Source organism: Mus musculus, chromosome 9 (genome assembly GCF_000001635.26).
Source record: "Mus musculus strain C57BL/6J chromosome 9, GRCm38.p6 C57BL/6J".
Classification (NCBI taxonomy): Eukaryota; Metazoa; Chordata; class Mammalia; order Rodentia; family Muridae; genus Mus; species Mus musculus.
In genome coordinates, this window is record NC_000075.6 from 105,243,588 (window position 1) to 105,268,527 (window position 24,940).

General features: G+C 43.8%; 1 protein-coding gene across 12 annotated transcripts in view; it reads right to left on the reverse strand.

Annotated features, from left to right (window-relative positions):
- The window catches only part of Nek11 (NIMA (never in mitosis gene a)-related expressed kinase 11), a 233,369-nt gene that overhangs the window by 81,432 nt on the left and 126,997 nt on the right, over positions 1–24,940 (reverse strand). For 11 of the 12 annotated variants that reach the window (XR_003947831.1, XR_379760.1, XR_379761.3 and 8 more), the window contains one exon: positions 677–837. Coding sequence is in view for 9 of the 12 variants with exons in the window: in XM_030244174.1 (XP_030100034.1) it covers positions 677–837 (161 nt within the window). In the remaining 3 variants the exon portion in view is untranslated. Of the gene's footprint in view, positions 1–676; positions 838–21,980; positions 22,488–24,940 lie in introns of those variants that run through there. The other variant, XM_006511685.2, reaches the window with a different exon arrangement.

Genomic DNA, 24,940 nt, shown 5'->3' on the forward strand with positions numbered 1-24,940 from the left:
CTTGCATTCAACTTTATTTCCACGCCAAAAATCAAAAGGAAAAGGTACAAGCCAGGGCTATTTCTTAGCTTACTAGATCTACACTAGCTCAGCCTTTCTAATTAAGAAGTTCTACTACTAGAGCAATATATGCAGAGAGATCCAGTACTGCATGTGATGAAGGCTCCTCAGAGGCTGCAAGAAGCTATAAAGAATATTTCCCAATTTCAGACTTTCCAATTTTAACTCCAGAGTGAAATCAATCTTTATACATCTGTACTTGCATTAAAATTTTAAAACAGACCAAAAATCCGATTACAGGCAGGAAAATTATTTTTAAAAAATCCACTGTGCCTTTGAGAGAGATACCTGCAGCACTTCCTGGGTGTACAGAGACCCTCCTCAGTGGGCAGGTACTGCAGTATGCAGGACAGCCTGCCCTCCTGCACTGACTAGCCTAGCCCTTCCCCTCTTAAAAGGGTCCTGATCAGAGTCTGATAAGTCTATGGGGGCCTGTCTGCCTCTGCCTCTCAAAAGCAAAGACTCTTGTACATGGAGCCATTAGAAAGACCCTAGTGGTCCTGAGCAACCTGACACCAACTCCAGTTTCAAGACTTCTACTCTTAGCCTGAGTTCAGAGTCTATTCAGCACCGTGGACAGCTACACGTCTTCTGGCCAGAGCAGGAGGGGCTGTACCTGTTGGTTTGTTCTGTACACAGATGGGGATTCCTCCTCTTTCGTGTCTCCTCCTGCTTCTGAGAATATCATTTCTTCCTCCTGCTCCTCGCTGTCTTCAGAACAGGAATCAAAGACATCGGAATAATATTGTTCAGCAACAAGTGGGTCTTCTGGGATCTCTGAAATAGAAAATAAGCAACAATCTCAGTCATGAAAGTTATAACAGGGTGAGCTAGGACCCTTGCATATCCTCAGAGAATGGCACTGGAAAAGCTTCCTTGGAGTACATTGCTGAGTCTTAGCTTCCTGAAACTGTCTGCTGGATATAGTCATCACTCAGCGAAATTAAACCAGTAGAAAGAGGGACGCTAATCTTTGAAGTTAGAAGAACAAAACCATGAGACAAGAGTAAATGATCTCCTTAGGAGCTTTTACATGAGTCCTTATTAAAAACAAACGGAGTCAGGAGAAAAATAAAGATGAGAAACCAGATCAACGCCCTGTTATGTAACTCACAAAAGTTTGTAGCTGAGACAATGGGAAGAAGATTGTATTAATATTCTTCGTTTAAAGAAGTTTCTTTTTAAAAAATGTCAGTAATGAGATAAAAAAGAAATCATGGATAGGATATATAACAATGACATTTGGCCAAACTGGCCAAATGAAAAGAAATCACAATTCTTTTCTAACAGGTTATGGACTTAGGCTTTTCAAATGGAGTTTGCTCTGGTGGGCTATATTCACACCCTCACAGAGCATTTCTTAAAAGCAAAAAGAAAAGGGAAGACTATCTGTGTAAGCTGGAAGCTGGTACCAGTTACCCAAGTTACTTGGCATAGTATCTCTACTGACTGAAACAGAGTTGGTGCACATAACAATATGAACAGAGAAATGCCAAGGGTGGGCTATGGGGGCACAGCATTGGACACTCTAATGTCCAATTTACTAACGGGGAGTGGCAATAGAAAAATATCTTTGGCTGGGAGGGGAAGAAATTACATAATGGTATTATACTGCAGCCACGTCAGGCTTTGCAGCATTTTGACTTATAAACAGAATTATTGTTCTTACTTGCAACACAGGGTGCTATTTTTTTAACCCATTGCTACTTTGTTCTCTCTGGTGAGGAAATATGTCATATAGGGTCAGAAAAATCAGTTTGACTCAACCTCTGCCTGCTTGTATATCAAACTCTGGGCATGGTGCTTACATTTACAGAGCTCTGTTTCCCTCTGTAAAACTAATACAAGGGAACTCTAGTCATGTGACTTGCTGACCCCACAATAAGCTGCTTATGAAAACATCTATCTGTATACATGGAAATGTCACAGAACTTCCACTCAATTTGCATAGATGTAAAAAATGGGCTTTCCATTAACTGACTCAGAATCCTTTGAAATAGAACATGGGCTGTAGACTTATCCAGCAAAAGAAGACAAAGTTTTAAGGCACACAGCTGTGTCCATGTGAAGTGATGGGACATCTTGTGGGAGTCAGCTCTCTCCTTCCACCATGTAGGGCCTGGGGATCAAAGTCAGTTCATCAGGCTCACCCACTGAGCCATTATGTCAGCTTCCAGAAGGAAAACGTTACAATATTCTTGCTATCTATGCTTTTGTTACAGAACACAAGAGGTTATACAGTGGATCAAAATTAGTTCCGTGACAAAAATTACACATATTCTTAACAGCTGTTGACAGTTCTTAGGGTTGGATTCACATCCTCTGTCATTTAATCCCAGCCTGGTTTCTTCCCTACATACATATCTGTAGATCTCTATTCTCTATCCTATCTATCTATCTATCTATCTATCTATCTATCTATCTATCTATCTATCTATCTATCTATCTATCTATCTATTTGTGTTTGAAAGTGACATCTGATTGAGCAGACAAAGTGATGAATCAGAGAAAGATGTAACAGATAGGTATATCCTATACCCAGATAGGATATACCCAACTCTCAGAAAAGAGAGGCTTCTTAAACGAGCACTGCAGAGAAATAGGGGAGGGAGGGAGGGAGGGAGGGAGGGAGGGAGGGAAGGAAGGGGAAAGAGAGCGAGAAAGAGAGAAGACAGTTTTACTGAGGCAGTTTTACAGAGACAGGTGACAGTTGCATGTGAAGACAGAACAAGCCAGAGAATGAGAAGGAACCAGAAGATTAGAACAGATCTCCAGAGTTAGTCTGAGGTCAAGCAGAGCAATTCAGTCAGAGGTCAAGAGACGTTGCTTTGAACTAGTCAGCTTGGAAAGGAGTTTGGGCCAGAACAGCAGAGCTGACCAGCCAGCCAGAGTCCAGAAGGAGCTAGAAAGTGTAAGCCTATTTAGCAGTAGGTCTCTGAGATGACCATTACATCTGATGAATAAGTTACTTGTGCACAGACCCACATGCCTCTCACATAACCTGGAACCTCTCCTCTCTCTCTCTCTCTCTCTCTCTCTCTCTCTCTCTCTCTCTCTCTCTCTCTCTCTCTCTCTCTCCCTTCCCCTCCCCTCCCTTCTCCTCTCCTCTTTCCTCTCTCTCCTCTCTCTCCTCTCTCCCCCCTTCTCTCTCCTCACCCTCTCTCCCCCTCTCTCCCCCCTCTCTTTCTCTCCCCTCCCTCTCCCTCTATCTCCTCTCTCCCTCTCCCTCTCTCCCCTCTCTCTCCTCCCCCTCTCTCCCCCCTCTCTCTCCCCTCTCTCTCCTCCTCTCTCCTTCTCTCCCCCTCTCCCCCCCCTCTCTCTCAGAATTGTCTGTTCCCTCACTGGCTCCTCTACTTCCCCTCCTGCTGTCTTCTGCTGTCTCTCTGCCTCTTTTTACAGCCATTCACTCACTCACTTTCTCATTTCTTCTCCCTTCTGCTCACCTCCTTTTCATCTCCCCTTCCCCTTGTTTACTTTCAGACTTGAGTGTGACACAGTATGGCAGATTTACATCATTGCCTAGTTTGCAGGAGTGTGTTTAGATTTGTGTACACACTTCAAATTTTTAGGAATAAAACAAAGTTTTCAGGAGTAAAGACTTATCCACTTAAACTACAAGAGGCACTTCAGTATTTACCATTCTAGTCAATGTTTCAAAGTGATGTTCGCAACTCACAAAAAGTGACTTTTCAATCTGCGGCTTGAAACACAATGGCTTAGAATGCTGGCTTCTGCATCCACAAGATCCGCATGTCCATCAAGACTAACAGTGGCTCTGCAACATTGGGTACCAATTCAACTTTGTGCATGCTGGTTTTCTCATCTATAAGCTACAGATGATTATCTGCCTCTGGGGTGACTATGAGCAGTCAATGGGATAAGAGAAACAAGGTAGTATGAATCATGTTATGGTATTTTACTCAATGAACATCAGCTGCTATAATACCCAACATCAGGAAGGAATATAGCAGACATTCATAGTTACATACCAAATGTGAAATGTTCTTTATTTTAAATATAATCAGTCTCCATAGGTTTTCAGAACTGACTCAAAGGCACACTGCGGAATGATGTCCCATTGGTTTCCTTTGTGCTGGCCTCCGCAGGGACACGTGGGCACTTTATTCTCTCCCATCATTATTCTGGTCCACAAGGGCCTCTAAGTTCTCTTCAAACAGCTCAGGAGGACATGGGAGTGAAAGGCTTGCTAGTAACACTGTAGGCTTCATAGGTTATAAGGTCTTTATTGTGGTTATTGACTGCTTTGAAGGTAAAGAATACTCAATGAAGAGTGTGTGTTTCTGTGTAGCTGGCCAGGTAATGCCTGTACAACTCAGACATTTTTTCTCTTGCAAATGATGCCATCTCCTTCCTCCCATAACAGGGTCCACTGTGCACAAAGAGCCTTAGTATCTTATCCTCTTGAACCTATGATCTTCTAAAGAAGGAAAGAGTGATCAAGGGTCAGGATTTGTGCTACCCGTACCTGACTCATGAGACAGACTGGAATGGCTCCATCTGCAGTGTCTCTTGAGCACACTGCCCTACTTTGGTGCTGCTGAGAAGGGGAATTGTTTTCAAACAGGAAAATCAGAACAAATGTAAGCCTGCTTCAAGTGTGTTTGTCAAGCTGCATGTTTTTCTGTAGTGAGCCCAATTTGAAGCCTTGTTCGGCTAAGGCTCATTTCTCCTGACATTGAGGGAAAACCAGACTGTGATAAATAGCTTTAATTTCCTCACACCCTGAAGTCAGCCTCATAACAGACACATTCCAGATTTCTCCTGTGCTGGGTGGGCAGTGACAGGGCATACTTATGAAGGAATGCAATAATGGCTGTCCGAGCTTGGACACCAGTGTTGCAAATCCATACTTGAGGGGAAGAGAAGTTATTTTCTAAGCCACAGAAAGGGTGGCCTTTGTCAGATACTTCAGTCAAGACCCAAACAAATCCCTTCTAAGATGACAGAGCACTAGGGTCACCTATAGGACTTGTTAATTGGTACATAGTGCTAGGTTCCAACCCCCCAAAATGCTGATTTTGTACTTCTGGGTAGCACATGAGAGAGAGAGAGAGAGAGAGAGAGAGAGAGAGAGAGAGAGAGAGAGAGAGAGAGAGAGAGTAACTTCCAAGGCGTTGGATACCTTGGAGCTGGAGCTGGAGTTATGCTTGGTTTTGAACCATACAACTTGGGTTCTAGGAACTGAACTTGGGTACTCTGCAAGATCAACAAGTACTCTTAATCACTGTCTGTCTTAGTTAGGGTTTTGCTGCTGTGAACAGACACCATGACCGAAGCAAGTCTTACAGGTTCAGAGGTTCAGTCCATTATCATCAAGGTGAGAGCAGGGCAGTATCCAGGTAGGCATGGCGCAGGAGCTGAGAGTTCTATGTCTTAATCCAAGGGCTGCTAGTGGAAGACTGACTTCCAGGCAACTAGGGTGAGGATCGTATACCCACACCCACCGTGACACACCCATTCCAACCAGGACACACCTATTCCAACAAGGCCACACCTTCAGATGGTGCCACTCCCTGGTCCAAGGATATACAAACCATCACACTGTCCCATTCCTCCAGCCCCACAATTTTCATTTCTATAAAGTTCCAAGCTGCTATGGATGCTGCTGGTCCAGGAGCCATACCTGTTAACAACTACTCAAGTAAAAGTGTCTTAGGACATCCAGAATCACGTTAATAAGGGACATGTGATCCTCTCCTAGCCCTGCATCTTCCACTCTTCATATGCTAAAGCAAACTATTAGGAGAGACCACCTACTTTAGAGGAGCTAGAGCTGTGCCTCAATTGCTTCTGCTCTCTATGGCGTTATAAACAATGAGACGGTGTCTACTTCATGAACAGGAATATGGAAGTGAATGGTGAGCAGCCTCCGTGATGCACAGCATTGTGTGATTTTAAAGGTACGTTTTCACAACTATTATTCCATTTATGGTTATATCAAGTCTTCAAGTTAGATCTGGATGACCATTGCTCAGATAAGGAAAGTGAAAGCTAAAACCAGAAAAAGGTCACAGAGACACATGCACCATGACCATGAAGCTAGAAAGTAAACAACATGAACCCTAGCTTCTGGGTTAGTGCCACTTTACAGTGAATAAGGAACATTTATCTTTGCTGCTAAAATCTCCTAACTGCCCGCCCCCAGAGGCTCTGAAAGACACTGGACAATAAAGTGTGGGGTTCCAGCTTGAAAGAAAACCTGACTCTTCATTATGCCAGGAGGTTGTCTCACAGGAGCTGAGAACAGTGAATGCCAGAGCCTCACCCGGACTCGAGCCAGCTCTCACTCCTCGATCCCAGGCGGGTCATATTTGCAGGTGCATGAGAGCCAGCTAGTCGTCCAGTTACAACAGCCCTCCCTCCAGCACTTCCAATTCAGTGGACCTGGGTAAGGTACGAACTTCTGCATTTGTAATGATGCTGCCAACACAGAGATATAAGACTATCACACTGGGCACTGGAGGAGAAACTGACATAGTGGTGATATGTTAGATAAAAGCCTCCGTTGTTTCAAGTATTGTTAGATCAGCTCTCTGTGCTTCAGATTAGTAATCAGATATACAGTATAGAACTTTTCTTAAAGAGCTAGTTTTCCTGTATGTTGTTTCAGACTAAATCAGGGAATAGTCTTCTGTCTTGTGTGTGTGTGTGTGTGTGTGTGTGTGTGTGTGTGTGTGTGTGTGTGTGTTGGGCTCCGTTGTCTTTCCCAATTGCTCCCTGCTTCCTTTCTGAGATGGAATCTTTTCCTGAACCTGGAGTTGACTGATTTAGCTGGTCTAGCTCTAGCTAGCTTGTCTTGAGGATCTGTCTGTTTCCACTTTGGGGACTCTGAGATTACAGGCAGACATTGTGCCTGCTTGGCTTTTATGTGGGTGCTGAAGATCCCAACTCCAATCCTCACACTGCAAAGCAAACACTCGGCCCTCTGAACCATCTCATTAGCCCAAGCACAGAGACTCAGAAGGGTAATCTCCACCTGTCCATCTATCATCATCCCAAGTGATTCCGACCCCTGGTATGCCCTGTGCAAAGAATAGCAGCACTTGGATCTCAACAGAAATACAAGTTCTAAGCCCATCGCCAGCCCCGACCTATTTAATTAGTTCAATGTGTTCTGAGGATGGGGCTCAATGCTATAATACTTACCTACCTCGTGCAGGGCTCTTGGTTCAATACCATAAAACATAATGTGTTTCAACAACCCCTCCAGGTGAGTCATCTGATGCACACTACTAATTCAGTACAAAACTGTCACTTAATGTCTGTTCAAGTTAAAATAATTTCCCTCCTAACCTATGAGCCCAGGGGGGCAGAATACATGCTCATCTTGATCACGATAGCACCTCCATGTTAGCTCAACGAAGAGACTCACAATTTTTGGAATAAAAGAATCCTAAGATCTCTAAAAGATATGGGCTTATGAACTCCATCGTAGCATCCCATTCAAAGGCTCTCAGAAGCTTCGCTGGAGGGTGAGGGAGGAGGAAGGTGCTTTTGGAGCCCCACCCCACTCTATCTTTTCTCTTGCATGCTCTAAGTTTACCTGTCAGATGTTGTAGTTTGGATATTAAATGTCCCTCAGAGGTCTATGTGTTGGAGGCTTGGTCCCAACCCATAACTTAATAGAAAGGAATTTTTAGTCTACAGATTCTGTTGACAGATCTCAGGTCACTGAAGGCTTGTTCCCCCAAGGACACAGTGGTTCCATGGTCTCTTCCTTTCTCTTCCAAGTTCTTACCGTAGGGTAAATAGCCCTGTCGAGTGTCCCCAATATGATGTGCTGACTCACCGTGGATCCCAAACCACAACGGAAACAACTGGCCACAGGCTGAACTTTCCCAAATTGTGAGACAAAGTAAAAAGAAAAGTCCTTGTGAGTTGACCATTCCAAGTGCTGATGACAACAGTATGGCAGTTTGAATAGTAATGGCCAACACAGGCTCAAATACTTAAATGTGTGGTTATAAGGGAGAGATGCTACTTGACAAAGATTGGGAGGCTTGGCTTTGTTGGGGTGGGTGTGGCCTTGCTAGAGGGAGTGCTGAGGTTTGAAATGCTCAAGCCAGGCCCAGAGTCTTGTTCCTCCTGCTGCCTGATGATCTGGACGCAGGACTCAGCTCCATCCCCAGCACCGTTCCTGCCTGCGTTATTCTGTGCTTTCTGCCATGACTAATGGACTCAAATTCTGGAACTGTGAACCAGCCCCAGTTCAATATTGTCCTTTATGAGAGTTGCCACGGTCATGGTGTCTCTTCACAGCAACAGAACACTGAGACAGACAGAGAGCCAGGGAGCACATTTTCATACTAAACCTTATAGCCCCATCCTGCAGACCCATCAAGTTCAAGGCCTCAGCCAAAGTTACCCTAGAGTGTGGTGCAACTCCTTAGCAGACTTGGATTTTCTAGGTGCTTCTGCTGGCTGCCGGGGGCAGTTATCTAGCTGACATGTGGGCTGAATCATTATCAGTACATAAAGGCACTGATAGACAGAACAGCTAGAGACAAACACTCCCCAGAGAGAGAGATAGCCTGTCTGATAGACTCCATCATAGTTAATATGTTTCCTAAACCCTCATCCTTCATTCTCTCCATAGCCAATGGGGCACTCGACGTCCCACCCGTGGATAGCACACAACTTCGCCCACACAACCTGAAGAAAAAGGCTCCAAAACTTTGCTGACTGAGAAAGGGTATTTTATCAATTTCTAAACTTCAAGCTAGTGTTGGTTTATTGTTTGTTTTCAGTTTTTGTAAGCCATCTGTCCCCTGCTGTGAACCAGGAGATGGTTCATCTGGGCTGTTTGGTGAATCACCAGCCGGGCCTGAGACTATTCTCAGGGTGTCCCAGTTCCTGAAGGCGGCCATTAGAATTACTCACCAAGTTCAGAAGCCGTGGAGAATAAAGGGTCCCCTGCAATAAAGGCAGCTGTCATTTCTTCTCTTGGTGAACCTGCCTTTTACTGACACTGTGGGTCCATTGTGGAAGTCCCAGAGAGGCAGTTATTCCACACAACAAATGGCTGCTGCCTCTGTATTTCATTACAAAGAGCCCTTTTCTGGGCCCGTGGGAAGGGATTGCAATTTTCAATCACTGTAACATTTAGTGGGGCTGGTGCTTGCAGCTGCACATTTGCTAAGGGACAATTTAGACTGATGTACAGTCCAGTGGAGGATGTGGAGGCCTCCAGTGACATGAGCACACTCATAGGCTGAGGGACAAATGCACAGTCCATATAGTTTTTAACAGCCAGCTCTGCAGAGCTCCTGTCTCACACCTCCATGGTCTTCCACAGTGGACTGCAAATCTTGCTGAAACACCAACTCCTTCAGTGAGCCCTCACTGCCAACAGAACTCAGCACAGGAATCTCAGTATGGCTTTCTGTCTGCTTTCCGGGGCTGGCCCCCTAATAAAGAATTTGATAGCTTTCCTTTACAGACACAGTTAAAAGGGCCTTTGTTTGGATGACCCCTGGTCCAGGCAGAGACAGGTGTATGTGTGTGTGTGTGTGTTTGTGTGAGTGTGTGTGTGTGTATGCGTGCGCAAGCGTGTGCGTATGAGTGTGCATGTGTATGTATGCTGGAGGGGGTATGCTCTACCATTGAGCTTCATCCCTAGTCCTGGTTTATTTTTCTAGTTCCTGGCAGACAACTTGACTTTGTAACCTGAATTCTGTGTTTTTCTCTGCCCTTGTCTCCTGTGTTCCAAATTCATTTCTTTAGTGTGCTACTCCTTCTAGAATTTTTCTATCAGAATTGTAGCCACCAGCCAATGCGGCTACTTAAATTACAATTATTAAAATTAAACGACAAATTCAGTCACATCAGCTACATTCCATGAGCTCAGTGGTCACATGACAGGGTTTGAGGCTCTTTCCACGAGTGCCATGCTATAGAATGTCTGTTCTCTCCCGCTCGCCCTGCTGGTCTACGGCCCACAGTTTCATCCCTGGGATGTGTTTGCTTTACCTCTCTCACCCTCTGCTCCTACCCAGCCAGCACAGCATCCCCCTTCATCACCAGTTCCCACCCCTGCAGAAGAATAGAAAACCCCAGGCCCCACATGAGACTTAGAGGGAGGGAAATGTGACTCCATCCCATGGCAGCCCTGGACCAGAGCCACACTGAAGAACTTTCCTCATGGAACCCACATGCCTATGAGATGGCTTCCCTTTGCAGAGTACGTACATGGAGATCTTTGGGTTCAGTCCCACCCTCCACCTCAGGGAAAAGTGCCCCATGGGCCACCCAAGTCCCACTGGAAGCCACCTGCCACATGGCGTAACAATGATCGTGTGTGTCTTGTCAAACTATCAGCAACTGCACACTGAACTAAACATCAAATAGAGACGATGCATTTCCAGTGTTGGGGGTGGGAGCTGCTAACAGCTGCTTGGTTTTATCTCTCTTCCATTCTTTCCTCTCTGGGTGCTATAATGAGCTATAGGTGAGCACCCTGACCTTTTCTAAAATAAACCCTCTAAACTAGGGCTAAAATTAACTGCGCTGATTAGCTTAGCCTACAGCATCACACATGAGACTGTGAAAAGAAGAGATTTTCTTAGCCAGAATGCATATTCATGACCCTTTCAGTATGGAGGGCTAAATTAAGTATAGTACAGTACCTTTTATATACATATAGGACATCAGGTTCTACCATTTTATCCAAAGGGACATCTCTATATTTGATTGAGATCCCTAAGGGCCCTCCATTCCCCCTATACACAGGAAGATCCAGGAAGAGGAAAGGGAGGGAGGAGGGAGGGGAGGGAGGAAGAGAGGGAAAGTGGGGAGAAGAGAGGAAATAGGTCTCCCTTAAGCTCTAGAGTCTGTGATTTTTATCTTATGTGTCAAACTGATTCTCCCTTAGGCAAAACTAGAACATTTCTCTGAACATTTTTTTTCTTTTTTCTTTGCAGAGCAAAAACCAAAACAACTGGGCAAAATTTGTCTTTTCTCCACCAGACTCAGAGAAAGGAACAAGAGATGGGATATCCACTCTCTGAGGGGCGATATAGGAGATTGCTCAGTGGCCCTGAGAGTTGGCCCAATGGCTATATGGCACTTGCTGACACGTGACACTCTACTTTGTGGACTTTAAGCAACTGGGTTAAGTTCCCCAGGCCTTAGATATCTCATCTATAGCATGGGGCTCAGAAGTCTAACACCCAGAGTGTGGAGGAGCTGATCAAAGGCTCTCCTGTGCTTTTGGGAGCAATGACTCATGGCTGGAGGAATGGGAGGATGGACGTTGCAGTCACTCTGGGCTTTTATAGCAGAACTGTAGAGTATGTGGCTTAAATACAGGACTAATTGTCACAGTTCCGAAGCCTAGGGAGTCTAAGATTAAGGTGCTGGCAGACTGCTCTCTGGTAAGGGTTCTTGTTATTTGTAGACGGCCTTCTCCTCTTATCTTCTCATATGACCGGGAGCCAAGAAACAGAAGGCGGGCGATTTTGAGTCTTTGTCTACAAAGGTGCTAATATTATCATGAGGGCTAGTCTCATGCCTTATCCATCTCCAAAAGTCGTACTGGAGAATGGAAACTATGAAAGTATGCATCTCATTTGCACGGTATGCAAATGTCCCCTGAGACCGTTGGCAACATTTGGATTCATGCATCTTTAACATGTCTGGGGTGACAGAGCTGTTGCTGACCCAAACAACCACATTGTTGGTAGTGAACAAAATAAAACATGACTTTCTACTCTTGGCCAATGAATATTTGTCTAGAAATAGTGCTATATCTAACACTTGCACGAAGTCTAATACTCTGCATTGCTACAGAATAAGGTGTCTGCTTCCCCCTCTCATTTCACGATGGATGAAATAAGAGCTTCTTTCACTAACAGCATCTTTCATATACATGAAGTGTGTTTGGCAACTTGCTGACTGACATAGATAGAGCCTCCTTTGATGAAACTCCATCCCGTTTCCTGGAAAACTTGTCTCCCACTGGCAGCTCCTCTGCTAACTCAGCAGTTGGAGGCAGAAAGAAGCTACCAGATGAGGCTTGCTGGCGTAGGACATTCTCCATTCACCCATATGAACTCTCAGCACACACGATGAGCAGGGATCACAATGGAATACACGGGGACCCTGCTGCCCAGTGTGTGTGGGCAGGGTGCTCCGGAAGGTTCTCATCACGCACATCAGTTAAGGCACACATTTCTGATTGAGCTCAGAACTTCCTGTCATAAATCTGGCGTTTGCCTCTGCATAGCTTGGTGAAATGTTGATGGGTTCATAGGGACCAAGAGAGAGAAAATCTTTCATGGCTATGAAATCTGGAAACAGTTGCCTTCTCATATTCTCAGAGAATAATTAGGAATACATTTAAATTACACATTTTATAAATCAATTATAGGAGAGGAGGAGCGAGGGAGAAGACAGACTCGGGGTGTGTGAGTTAAGATAAGAGTTTCAGGATTGCCTCATATTGTCACAATTATGGCAGCTGACAACTTCCAAAATCCACAGAATAGACCATAGGGCAGGCAGCAAGCAGCTGGCTGGAGACTCTGGGAAGGGTTAGTTAAGTGCACTGGAAGCCTGGGCCTGAAATCTCTCTCTGACTGGGTAGGACTAAGTCACATAGTGCTTTACTCAAATCTACTCATTTAAAAAATCATCGAATAAACACATTAATAGCAACATATAGACCAGGGTTCAAGGAAACCTGGCTACTACTAGCCTTGCCAGCTGAACCTGTAACAAACCATCCGAGGATCTACTGGAGAGTTCTCCTCAGCTTGCTTTCTGACCTAGAGAATGGGGTTGTCAGAGAACTCAGGCCATCCTCTCAGGATACAGATGTTAGGTTACTTTCTGAGCGCCTTGGAACTTACTGATCACATGGAGGTAAGGGTGTTTATTCCATTCTTAGCAAGCCTCTAACTAATGTCAGAACCAGTCTCCTGCCTCAAAAGGCTTTTTCTGGACGTGGTGGTGGTGTCCTGCCTACAACCCTCAGGCAGATTTCTCGACTGCATCTGTTTGTAGGAAATTCTTGTCACCTTCACCCAGCCTGGAGTTTTCAAGCCTCACTGGGAAGCACGTTCAGGTCGAGATTCAATGTCTACCACGGGAAGGACAAGGTAAACAGGCTGCCCTACAGGTGGCCGGAGCCCCATTTTTGGCAGCAGTATGTCTTATGTCATACTGTGCAGAAGGTATTGGCACAAAAGCTTGGTAACCAAAATCACTCTTTGGAGGGGCTGGAGAGATGGCTCAGTGGTTAAGGAGGCCCTGGATTCAGTCTTCAGCACCCCCCATGGTAGCCACAAACATCTGTTACTTCCGTTGCAAGGAGTCAGATGCCCTCTTCTGGTATCTGTGGGCTCCAGGCCCACAGATGACACACGGACATACATGCAGGAAAAACCTCCATATCCATAAAGATAAAACTTAAAATTAACTTTAAAAATTACTTTTTTACTGGTGACTGAGGCAACAATAGGTATCCCAGGGCAAACAGCACACCAGTAAAACCAATAAAGAAAAAACAAGAATCTCTACGAGCTTCCCTCCGGCAGACCTCTTACAATAGCTGGAAACTACTTCCAGTTTTGGAAAAGCTACCTGCCCTGGGTGAGGCTCTCGAGACAATGTCTGTGAGGTGATTTTTAGGAGGGTTCCTTATCTGAAAGTCCCACTGCAGTCCCACAAACCTACGCTCATGGATCTCTAAAGGCAATAGCGGGGGGAACAGAGGAGGTGTTCACAGAGAGCCTCTGTGGGCTAGGGACAAGGGAATGACTTTTGTTGGGTTTTGCTTTTCCTTTTTTTTTTTTTTTTTTTTTTTACAGGCATTTGCCTCTCTCCTAGAGCACTGGCAAAGCGGCTCTGGTGGCCCAAGAATGTTCTCCTACCACAGAGCCAATGCTAGGAGGCTGAGGATAAGGAAATGGTCAGGATCCAATAGGGACTACTGGTCGGGCTGCCGTGCCAGGGGAAAGTTTCCCTGCATATATTTGACTCCCATTCATCTTTGTTGGGTTGTTCCCATCCATCCGACTTCTTCGGCCCTGCCACTGTTGCTACGCACCTTCCCTGAGCACTGGGCAGGGTACAATGCATCTTGTGCCTCGTCCATCGCAGGTAGCTTTTCCTCCACTCTAAATGTGCCTCCGCTTCTGTCCCAGAACCACATCTCCATCTGCTTCTTGCTCTTGACTCTCGGACCAGCTCTCTCCTTTGCTTCTCATTTACATACTAATCTGCCCGTGGCTTTTAACCCGGGCCGAGTTCCAAGCTCAAGTGGGCTTGGATCACTTCCACCAAGCCCACCCCCCACCCCCAGAGCCTCTGTGATTTTGGCACATTGTATGTCCACCACCCCTCCTCCTGGCTTTCCCTCTTTTCCTGATTTTGTTTTTTGTTTTGTTTTGGTTTGGTTTTTTTTGTTTTGTTTTTGATTTTTTTTTTTTTACATATTGACACTATTTGCTCAGCCATGAATCTTAGATCATTCTTAGCTTATGAATCTCCCCCAAGCAATGAACGCCCACAACTGAAAAGAAAATATGTTGACATCCTAGACTCTGAGCCCTCCCCACTAGTATTCTAGTCCACACCCCCTTGGAGTGCTTGTGCAACAAACTGTATGCAACAAACAACAGGAAAGCCCAGGGCATGCCTACTGGTTTGCATCAAATTCTCTCTGTAAACAGTGATGCTAAGTCATTCTACTAGAAAATTAGATTTTTCCTCATTAAGAAGGGGAAATAGATACAGTATGCATTTATACACTAACAATGCTAAAGGGTTTTATTTCAGTGAAGGTCGAAGTCAAGTTTCAAAAGGGGTAAGGAGAACATTTTAAAGTAAATTTCTTTCCTCATTGACATTTTCCAGATGTTCAGGACACAAAAACAACAGGCAGACAAATGGCTAAGGCTGTGGTCAGAAAATCGCAGCCTGCAGGTCAATTCTGTACTTCTGCGCAGACCCCACATCTGTGGAAATCAGCCACGGTGGTGTTGGCTACTGCTGCATTTCTCTCTCTCTCACCCTCCCGAAGGGCAACAGAGGTAGCATATCACAAAGCCCCAATATTTCTACTCACTACTTAAAGAAACCTGCGAAATCCTCATACAACAAAATAGCTCCTGGTGCTGAGTCCCTACTTTACGGAAACCAGGGCGCTGGGAACAGCCTTTTGTTTGAAGCTCTGGCTGTTTCCAGATCATCCATCCACAGTAGAATTGGATGCGTTCCAGCATTTTGTCAGTCACGGTTCTCTCCCAAAACGTCACACCCAACTGAGGTAAACATTTTACAAGGCTGACCAGCTCATTACAACTTCTATAGTTTAGAAAGCCAGGATGCTGCAGGTCTAAAGCCAAATTATATTGAGCCATCTAAGCCATCTAAGTATTTATTGCCTGTCCCTGTGTATAACCTAACATCCTTGGAACTACTAGGTAAATCCTTTCAGAATGTACAAACATCCTTTAGCATCTACCAACACCAAAGCTAAGTGTGTCACCAGACGACTTCTGAGCCCTATAGCAGAAGTCCCCTGCACTGCTCTAACTCGCCTGATGTCTCTGTCACAGTACTTTAAAATGCCCTGACTTATACCTTTCTTTGCCCTGTGCCCATTAAAAGCTTCATGAAATTGTTTCCATGTTGGAACATGGTATGTGGGATAACTTAAGAGCTCGGTTCTCAGGCTCTCGTCAATTCATATTCAGCTCCAGAATAACCACTTCTTGCTTTGAGGTGATTAATGTGTTTCTGTATCAAGAACTTCGCGGCCAGTGACGTTCAGACTTCTCACTGTGAAGCAGAGGCCTTTCCACTGAGAAAAGCCAAACTCACTCTGGATCCAAAGAACAAACTCAAGGAGAGAAAACACACACACACACACACACACACACACACACACACACACACACACACACACACACACACACTTGCAGTATCTGGTGTCAGCAAGGTAAGGCTCGTTCAGATACGTCCCATCAACAGACACTCCGTGAGGCTGTGCATGGACATGGGACAAAATCCTAAGTGTGCCCTGTGACCCGGTGACCAGTCTTCCTCTACTGGCTCACAAGGACATAAGAGTGATTTCTCTTCACCTGGGGCTGTGAGTAGGAAAAGGCAAAGCTCCGACGGTGAACTTTACTTAAAATCTATTTTATTCCCCTTTTGTCTACTCCTTTACTGTAGGATTTCATAAAGAATTAACCTTAAGTTGCTCTGGAGCAGTTATATGGGATGCCAGGCACAGCGTCCGTGGACGCGCAGGCGCACATCTGCAAGGTGGTACAGGCATGCCAAACACAGCGTCCGTGGACGCGCAGGCGCACATCTGCAAGGTGGTACAGGCATGCTGCTCTTGGGGGGGCTGCAACCCGAAGGAAGCTTCACAAGGGGGTTTCATTGATTTTAGCACATCAGTGAACGTACAGAGACTAAGATGGACCAGTTCAGAATTATTTGATGATCACCATCACATACATGGTCTGTAGGTGGCAGAGGACCGTGTGTGTGGAGGATAAATTACTACAAGAAGTCTGGACACTTGGTCTGATGAACTCTTCTCTCAGCTAAGTGCATACTCTGTGCTCTCATTCAATCACCACTGACATGCTAACCCCTGAGCTAAGCCAGAAAATGCTTGCAGAAGTAATATTCATGACAAGGAGCATGCAAATGAGCCCCTGATCCAGAAGTGATGCCCACATCCTGGGATCTCATGTCTCTTTCCTTGTTTCAACCTTGCTTCTCATCCTAGAAATAAGCACGATTTTAGCTTCCATGCCATTTATTCCTTTGCTTTACTTCATTGTTCCAAGCCATGTCTGACTCCTAGAAGGCAGCCTGACTTACTTGCTTTGTAAGGCTATGGCGTACAAGGCATCAGACCTTAGAGAGTTTGGAGCTTTGCTTCCCTTAATTATATTTGTCACAGAGCTGAAGAGCATCCACTTCATTGCAGCCAGGTACCTTGTCTGGCCATATTACTTTTGTGTTGCTGTGACAAAGTCTGCCACAAACAAGCTTACTGAAGAAAGGTTGACTTTTCTCATGTTTTCAGAGGTTTCCACCCCTCATGATGGGGCAGGCACGGTAGACAAAGTAGACTAGGTCATAGAGTCTATGAGGCAGAAAGGAAACATCTCTTTTCTTGCAGGCGTGCACATGTTTTTTCTTTTATTCCATCTTGACTTCCAGCCTCCGAGGTGATGCCAGCAACTTCAGTATGGTTCCCTCTTCCCTTAATCTTCTAAGAAACACCCACCCAGCCATAGTCAGAGGTGAGTCTTACTAACCTTGTAGATTCTCCTTAGTCCAACTATACAGATGATCAAGCTTGGCCATCGCAAGTCCATCCCTTGTCAACCTGACACCCAACTGCATCTCCTAACATTAGAAATATATGTAAGCCATAATATTTGGTCCCTGGTCTCCAAAGACTCTTGTTGCTTCATACTATAAGATATTTCCAGCCCATTCTCAAGCGTGCCTGCGCTCTTCACAGCTCTGACGATGCTGGAAGTACAAGTTTGTAATCTCCTTTGACACTTGAACAGCCTCTTAGATGTGAGGAACTGTCCAAGTAAAAATGAAGTTAATACAGAGTACAATTACACAGAGTAAAATGCCCCCATTCCAAAGAATGGGAATGTGTGATTTAAAAGAGGGGGGCAGGGATGGGACCAAAGCAAGATAAAAACCACACAGGGGAAACACTAAACCCTGTAGCTCCATGCCCAGAACTCAGGGGACATAGTGATGTGAGCTCCCAAGGGCCTAGATGTCCTTGTCTTTGCTGTCTACAACTCCTGTGACCTGCTCCTTGGGCTGGCTATGTTCACTGCTTACAGTGTCCTTTGGCAGACATCCCTCATCATCTCTGTCTCCATCCACTTGGGTCTCCGCTGCAGCTTTGGCTTTATTTATTTATGTGGGGGCTTATTGTTTCTAAGCTTTCAGTCATGGCAGTTTGGCAAGAGAGGGAGGAAGGAAGGAAAGGAAGGAGAGAGGGGAGCAAGGAGGGAGAGAGCAAAAGAAGAGAGGGAGTGAAAGAGAGAAAGGAAGAGAGGATAAAAAGGGAGAAAGGGATGGAGGGGGAGAGAAGTAGGGATGGAGGGAGAGGGAGAAAGAGACACAGAGACAAAGACAGAGACAGAGAGGGGTGGGGGACAATATGCCTATGCTCCATCAGGCCCTTTCCTTTCCCCTATCATTGCATATGGGCCCACATGTATAGGATGATACTGTACACATTAAGGGAGGTTCACCTCCCCTTAATCATTAGTTAAAATCCCCTGGAAATGTCCTGACATACGTAGATGTGTGCTCCTCAATCCAATGAGTTAACAGTTGAGATTAACCAATGACAATTCTAAGATTTGAATTTATGCTATTAACAAGCACTCACATTGTTTCTGGGGCCATCGCAGCATTCTGTGTGTGATTTCCTGGTGCACTCATGCACATGTGCTTCCAAGGAATCGATTCTGGGGCTAAACCGTGGGGCTACGCTACAGGATGCCAGGGGCTGGTTCACAAGACCTCACACCAGTTTATATGCGTGCCAGCAAAGCAAGCATTTGTTCTACAGTTCTGCAGCCCCGGGGACAGTTGGTGCTCTCTGGCTTGTAGATTTTAGCTCAGTCTTAGTGATTTTATCCTCGTGTCTCCTGTGATTTTAATTTCAGCTCCTTGGTCCATTCCCTGTGGATTAAAGGTTGGAGGTCTCTTTCCACACAGTGGAGACGCTACTGTGCTTTGCCACTGTCGGGTGAGCAGTAGATTTGGCTCTCCTTGGCAAATCATCTCTTGTTCTTCTCTCTGGGCTCCTTTAAGAACACAGACATCTTTGATCTTTGCTTGTCTGAAGTTCACTGTGATTATCAATTTGTAGCCTGCTTTCTGTAGCTTGCTTTCTTGCTTACTTGGTCTTTCTTTCCTTCTTTCCTACCTCCATCTCTCCCTCCCTTCCTTTTCTTTCTGTATTTTGCTGCATGGCATTTCTGTGTCTCTTGCATTTGTTTAATGTTTTACACCATCAATTCTAGACATTTTTATCTTTTACTTTGTGAAGCATTGTTTCTTGTTGAGACTCCATCAATTATTCAGATTTCACTACATCCTTCACGTGTCTTGCCCTTTCCTTTATAACCCATGCTGCATTGTCTCTTCATATTCTCAGCCTCCCGCTCCCTTCTTTCTGCTCCCACTATATTAGGCTGCTATTAACCCCATCTGCGAGTTGTAGATTTTGGTTTACTGTGCTTTCATGTCTGTATGCTTTATTGTTCTGATATGTGATATTTTAACAGTCTTTTGCTTTCCGAAAATGCATTCCAGTGTTTGCTTGTTGAGAGCTTTTGGTGCCGCTTCTAGGAATTTGGCATTTGTCACTGGGTTAGAACAAGGAAGTAGGCTCAGATAAGAATATCAGAAACAGTGACCATGGGGCTTTGTTTACTGCTTTGGTTGATTGCTGTCTTCTGCGATCTCCTTGTTTACTACTTGGCTTGATTACCCTGTCTGTGATCTAAGAACTGACCATGGTTTTTGGATGTACCTAGAATGATATCAAAGCAGACTGGGAAAGCTGCTTCAGCCGCAGCACTGGCTGGAGCCATGTTGTAATGTTGTCTAATTGTCTCTGTCTTTTCAGTCCTCCCTCCCTCCCTTGAGACCCTGTTGGCTGACTGAGCTGGCTTGCTCATTTGCTTATTTAAACATGGGAAACATTATTGCTTTATAGGTTGTGTCAGTTTCAATATGTCAAGTCTTTGAGGGATCTGTGTTTTAACTGGCTGTGGCATAGTCCAGTCCTGTGGAAACCTGCTGTATCTCTCTACATTAGCAGAGTCCTCTGTGCTTTGTAAGACTCCATCTTTAATTTACACTTTGTTTTCTTTTTAACCATTCCATCCATCTTTTAGAACACTGCATTCTATAAGGCACATTGTGTTTTAAAATCGCTGCATCAGCAACAACCACAGAAGCACTCTATGTGCAATCCTTTAGGAATCATTAAGTCAAGAAGGAAGCAACCCACTGCTCCATATGCAAGGAAAGCATTCCTGGTGATACCCAACCAGTTATGGCAGAAAACCAACACAAAGTGACCCCACAAAAAATAAAGGACTTTAATACAAATATTAACTTTAAAAATGTACATTTCCTTAAAAATAGATCATGTTAGCAACAGTGTATACATAATCCTGTGTTCCTTCACACTTCAGCTAACACTGTATAATCACAGTTTTATAAAATGTGATATCACAGGGTAAAATTTCTATTTAGTCAATATTTAGTAAGGTCAAACCACCTTTAGTCGGTTGTGGTAGTTCTTCATGAAATTTGTGATTTTCTTTGCCCATATTTTTTCTGTTGGGCTATTCTCAATTTTTCTAATTACTTAAAGAAATATATATGAAATTTTCTATTTTATGTAATGCAAAAATATATGAATTATAAGAACTGAAAATATTTTCTTAACTTGATATATTCTCATTTTACTATATCTTTTACTTTATAGATATAATAAAGACATCTTGCATCCATATACACAGTTCTGTATGTCTTTTATATTTTATGGGTTTGTGTTACAAATAAAATTTATTATAAAAACTTGCAAATAAACATCACATACCCATATTAATTGGATACAAAACATATGCAACCCAATGACCTTCTATGCAGTTAAAACAGGAATCTGGAGTGGGCCATCTGGAACTTCACATTACATTTTATACCACCAACCTCCCCCAAACATTCCACGACAGAGTTAGAACTAGGAAACCAGCTCGTGTTCTATCCTTTCACAGCTCACATCTGTAACCTGCATCCAGTCCTCCCTCATCCCTTGCACTTGCCTTCCTGGTTCTCTCTCATCATGCTATGCTGTGCCCACACGTACACTTGTTTACACATCAACACGCGTGATCAGCTAGATCCCACACGTGAAGGAGAACATTCAATATTAGACATTCGGAATGTGTCTAGAGTCCACAGATGACAGAGAACATTCAGTACTATACAATCTGAATGATTCTGGATTCCACACATGGTGGAGAACCTTCAATGTTACACATTCCGGATGTGTCCACTTTCCTGCGGATCTGTAAACCGTAGTTTTGCTCTGGGCTCACCAGTACTCATGTGTTCCTTTTCATATCCATTCAGCTGCTGACGAACAACTAGGTTGATTCTACTATTTTTCTAGAGTCAATAAATGTGGGGTGGGGTGCACATACCTCTATGATATGGTGTGGGGTTTTCTGGGTATATGTGAAAACATTAAATAGTGTGGTCTTGTGGTCACTCTATCTTTAATTTCTTTAGAAATATATAAACATATATCCATGATGCCTGTATTAATTTACACCCCCAAAACAGTGAGCAAGTCTACCTTTTTCTCCACACCCTCTCCAACACCTGTCCTCAGATTTGTTGATGACATTCATTCTGACTGGGGAGAGGAGGTATTTCAAAGCACTTGTAATTTGCATTGCCATGGTATCTGGGTGATATTGACCCATTTGAAATTGGTTATTGTTCATTTGATTTCTTATATTATTTTTGAAAACTGTCTATTCATTTTCTCATTTGTTGGTTGGAAGTTTTAGTCCCTTAGCATTTATTTTCTGTGTCATAATTATAAAGAAATTTCATATTCCAAGATTAGAAAATTATTCTCCAATACATTATTTCATTATTTAATGTTTTATATGTTTACTTTTTCAATTTACTATAACATTTATGTAGGAAACTACCCTTTTCCAAAAGGAGTTTTTCCAGTGTTACTTACTTAAATACATATGCTTTTTACTAAATGAAAAAGAACATTTTTCTACAAGAAATTTACATGAACACTAGGCAAGTGTTTGGATTTTACATATTGACCTGTGGATCTGTTTACTGTCATACCTTCCTGGAAAGTCTTAGGTTTTATATTACAGTAGAATGTAGACATATTTTAATCATCTTGTTCCTATTTTAGTCATTCCCATAAAGATAGTTATCATCGTCATCTTAACTTGCAAAGGGCTTTCAATACTCATCACACATAAGCTACCAAAGCCATTCATTAGCAAATATTCATTTGCTGAGACACAGGCAACAAATGACCAATTGTGTGTGTTAGTAGGATCAATCACAGAGTTCCACACGAAAATCACAACCAATGGACTGCAAAAATTTCACTATATGCATATGTGTGTGTGTGTGTGTGCATTACATACAGCATATTTTAATTACATGTAATAGGTACTATCTGTGTACCAACAAATGTTCTCTGAAGGAAGAGAGCAGAGCTCCACAGCAACACGTAGCCATCCCACTCCAGGAAGCACATTCCGTGTTCTGATGTTCTCATAATGTCACTGGTACTAATGTGGTACACACAGGTATAACTGTGTGCGGTGGCCCTGGGTGCAAATACAAACAAGAACAACATGTAGGATCTTGTTTATATCTGGAGTTCAAGGGAGAATAAGCTGACATTTAAACTGGGGCCTGGGGAGTAGCTCAGTTGATATTGCTCTGTCTAGCACCTACGAGGTTCTGGAATTTATCCCCAGCACCACATAAACTTGGGCTTTGTAGTTAATAGAATACCCGTGATCTGAGCACTTGGGAGATGGAGGCAGGATAAGGCCCTATCTCTAAAATAATCCCATTGAAAGATCACTTTGGTAGCAGACGGAGTGAGCATGTAGTTGGGGATGCACTAGCGGTCAGTAAGGGCAATTCTGCAGGTGACCAGCGATGGCTTGATAGACCCGGACAACTGGAGGGCTACAAGTGTGCAAGACAGCACAGCATCACGTCCCATCTCACAGCTGACAGTGCTGGGACCTGATCTTATGATCCTCAGCTGACACTGGGATGGCTGGACTGGACCTCAGAGTTCATGCCCGTGTCATGCATCTCATTACAGTGCATAGCTTTCTTCACTTGATGTTTATCATACTGAAAAAGAAACAGAAAACAGCACACACACACACACATACACACCGACATCGGGCAGATACATGCAACTACAAGATAGGGAAGATGAAAGATTCTTAAGGAAATATAAGGGAAAGGTTTTGACAAACACTGTGGGTTCTTCTACTTAAACTGTTTTGTAATTCTATCTAGAAGATAAACAAAAATTAGTTTAAAATGGTGTGATAGTCGCTTAATGTTACTAGAAAAGGTAAATGCTGGAACTGGGGATTTGGCTCAGTCAGTAAAGTGCCTGGCCTGTGAGCACAAGGGCCCCAGTTCAGTTCTCAGAATCCTCATTTCAAAAGCTTCCTGACTGGGGAGATAGAGAAAAGATCTCCTGGGCTCACGGGCCAGCCAGCTCTCATCCATGGTTGCAAGCTGGTGAGAGAGCTTGTCCTGAGAACGACACCACGGGTACATGTACATACACCTGCATACATGCATATGCCATCACACATAGAAAGTAAGTGCATAAAACTTAATGCAAATTACATTAAGATAATGAAATTGAGATAAAAGAAAATGGAACCAGATGTGAGTTCGGTTGTTGGCCTGGCATGCTTAAGGCCCTGGGTTCAATCCCAAGCACAGCAAATACAAGCATGTAAACAAATCATAACACATATGTAAGGAAATAACTATTAGGAATAATGAGGAAGATTAATTTTAGCGACAGTACAGTAAGGTGTGAGTCAATTTAGAGCCCAGTGTCTGGATTAGGCAGGTTGTAGCAAGGGGGCCCTAGGGGACTCTGTAGGCACTAATACATATAGAGTGGAAGAGACAGAGATGAATAGCAAGAAATACAAATTCCAGATCACTGGTATTTTTATTGTGCACTCAAGTAGAATTGTGTTTATTCCATCTGCATATTAAATGCATTTGCCCAAATGCACCTAATTTTTCATACACCATTCGGCTAAAAGTAATTTCATATCTTCCCAAAAGAGAATCAAACTAAACAGGAATGCATTCATTTAAGACTATTACTGGATACGCGGAGATGGAGATAGTGGTGCGTTCAATTCATCAATGCTAACATACAACAATGTATCTAAAGATACTTTCTGAAATTCTACCAGGGACACGTGTCAGTATTGCCATCCCTCCCACTGTTTGATAAAAGCTGAAAATGAACCTGCTATAATGTATGGGCTCCACTCAGCCGATGCTGTCTCTTCAAGGGTCCTTTACTTGAGAAGTGAAGAGTGATACAAAATACATTATCAGATCATTTGCATCTTACATGGGATTCTTCAATGATGAGAAAGTTCTGTGCCTAGCACATGCTGGAGCCAGGCATCTGGGTAGTTGATTTAGAAACTCCCCAACTCTTTGGGAGAGACAGATAAGTCAGAGAACTATTTGGCCACATAAACATCCCTGTAGGAGACTCTCTCAAGCAATTCCGATTTCAACCTCTCAGCTACCTACTTAGCGCATATAATGCTGTCGATGACAGCATAAAGTGCACCCTCACAGTAAGACTGCACACTTTTAGGATGCTTCCAATAATATCAGCAACATTAATTCTGCTTATTAGTCATTTCACACCCATGAAATTTAAATAAGAAGAGCTTTTACCTTAGAGTACCCTGGTCACAAAATGGGCTCCTACTGATCCATTATCCTTCTCTGGATTATTAAAAATTGTTTAACAGAGCAGTATGACTAGAAAAATTATTCATGATCTCCTGGAATATTTAACACCCCCTCTTTTAGTGTCTCTTCTTTGTTCCTAGAGCAGCAGTTCTCAAAAGAGTGGTCCAGGGACCCCTGGGAGCTCCTGGGTTGCCTCAAGCAGGGGGTGCAAACCTTTAATATTTCATAGCACTTGCCCTTTTCAAGTTTCTGGAGTTTCCAAGAGACTATACAGCATCTAATATAA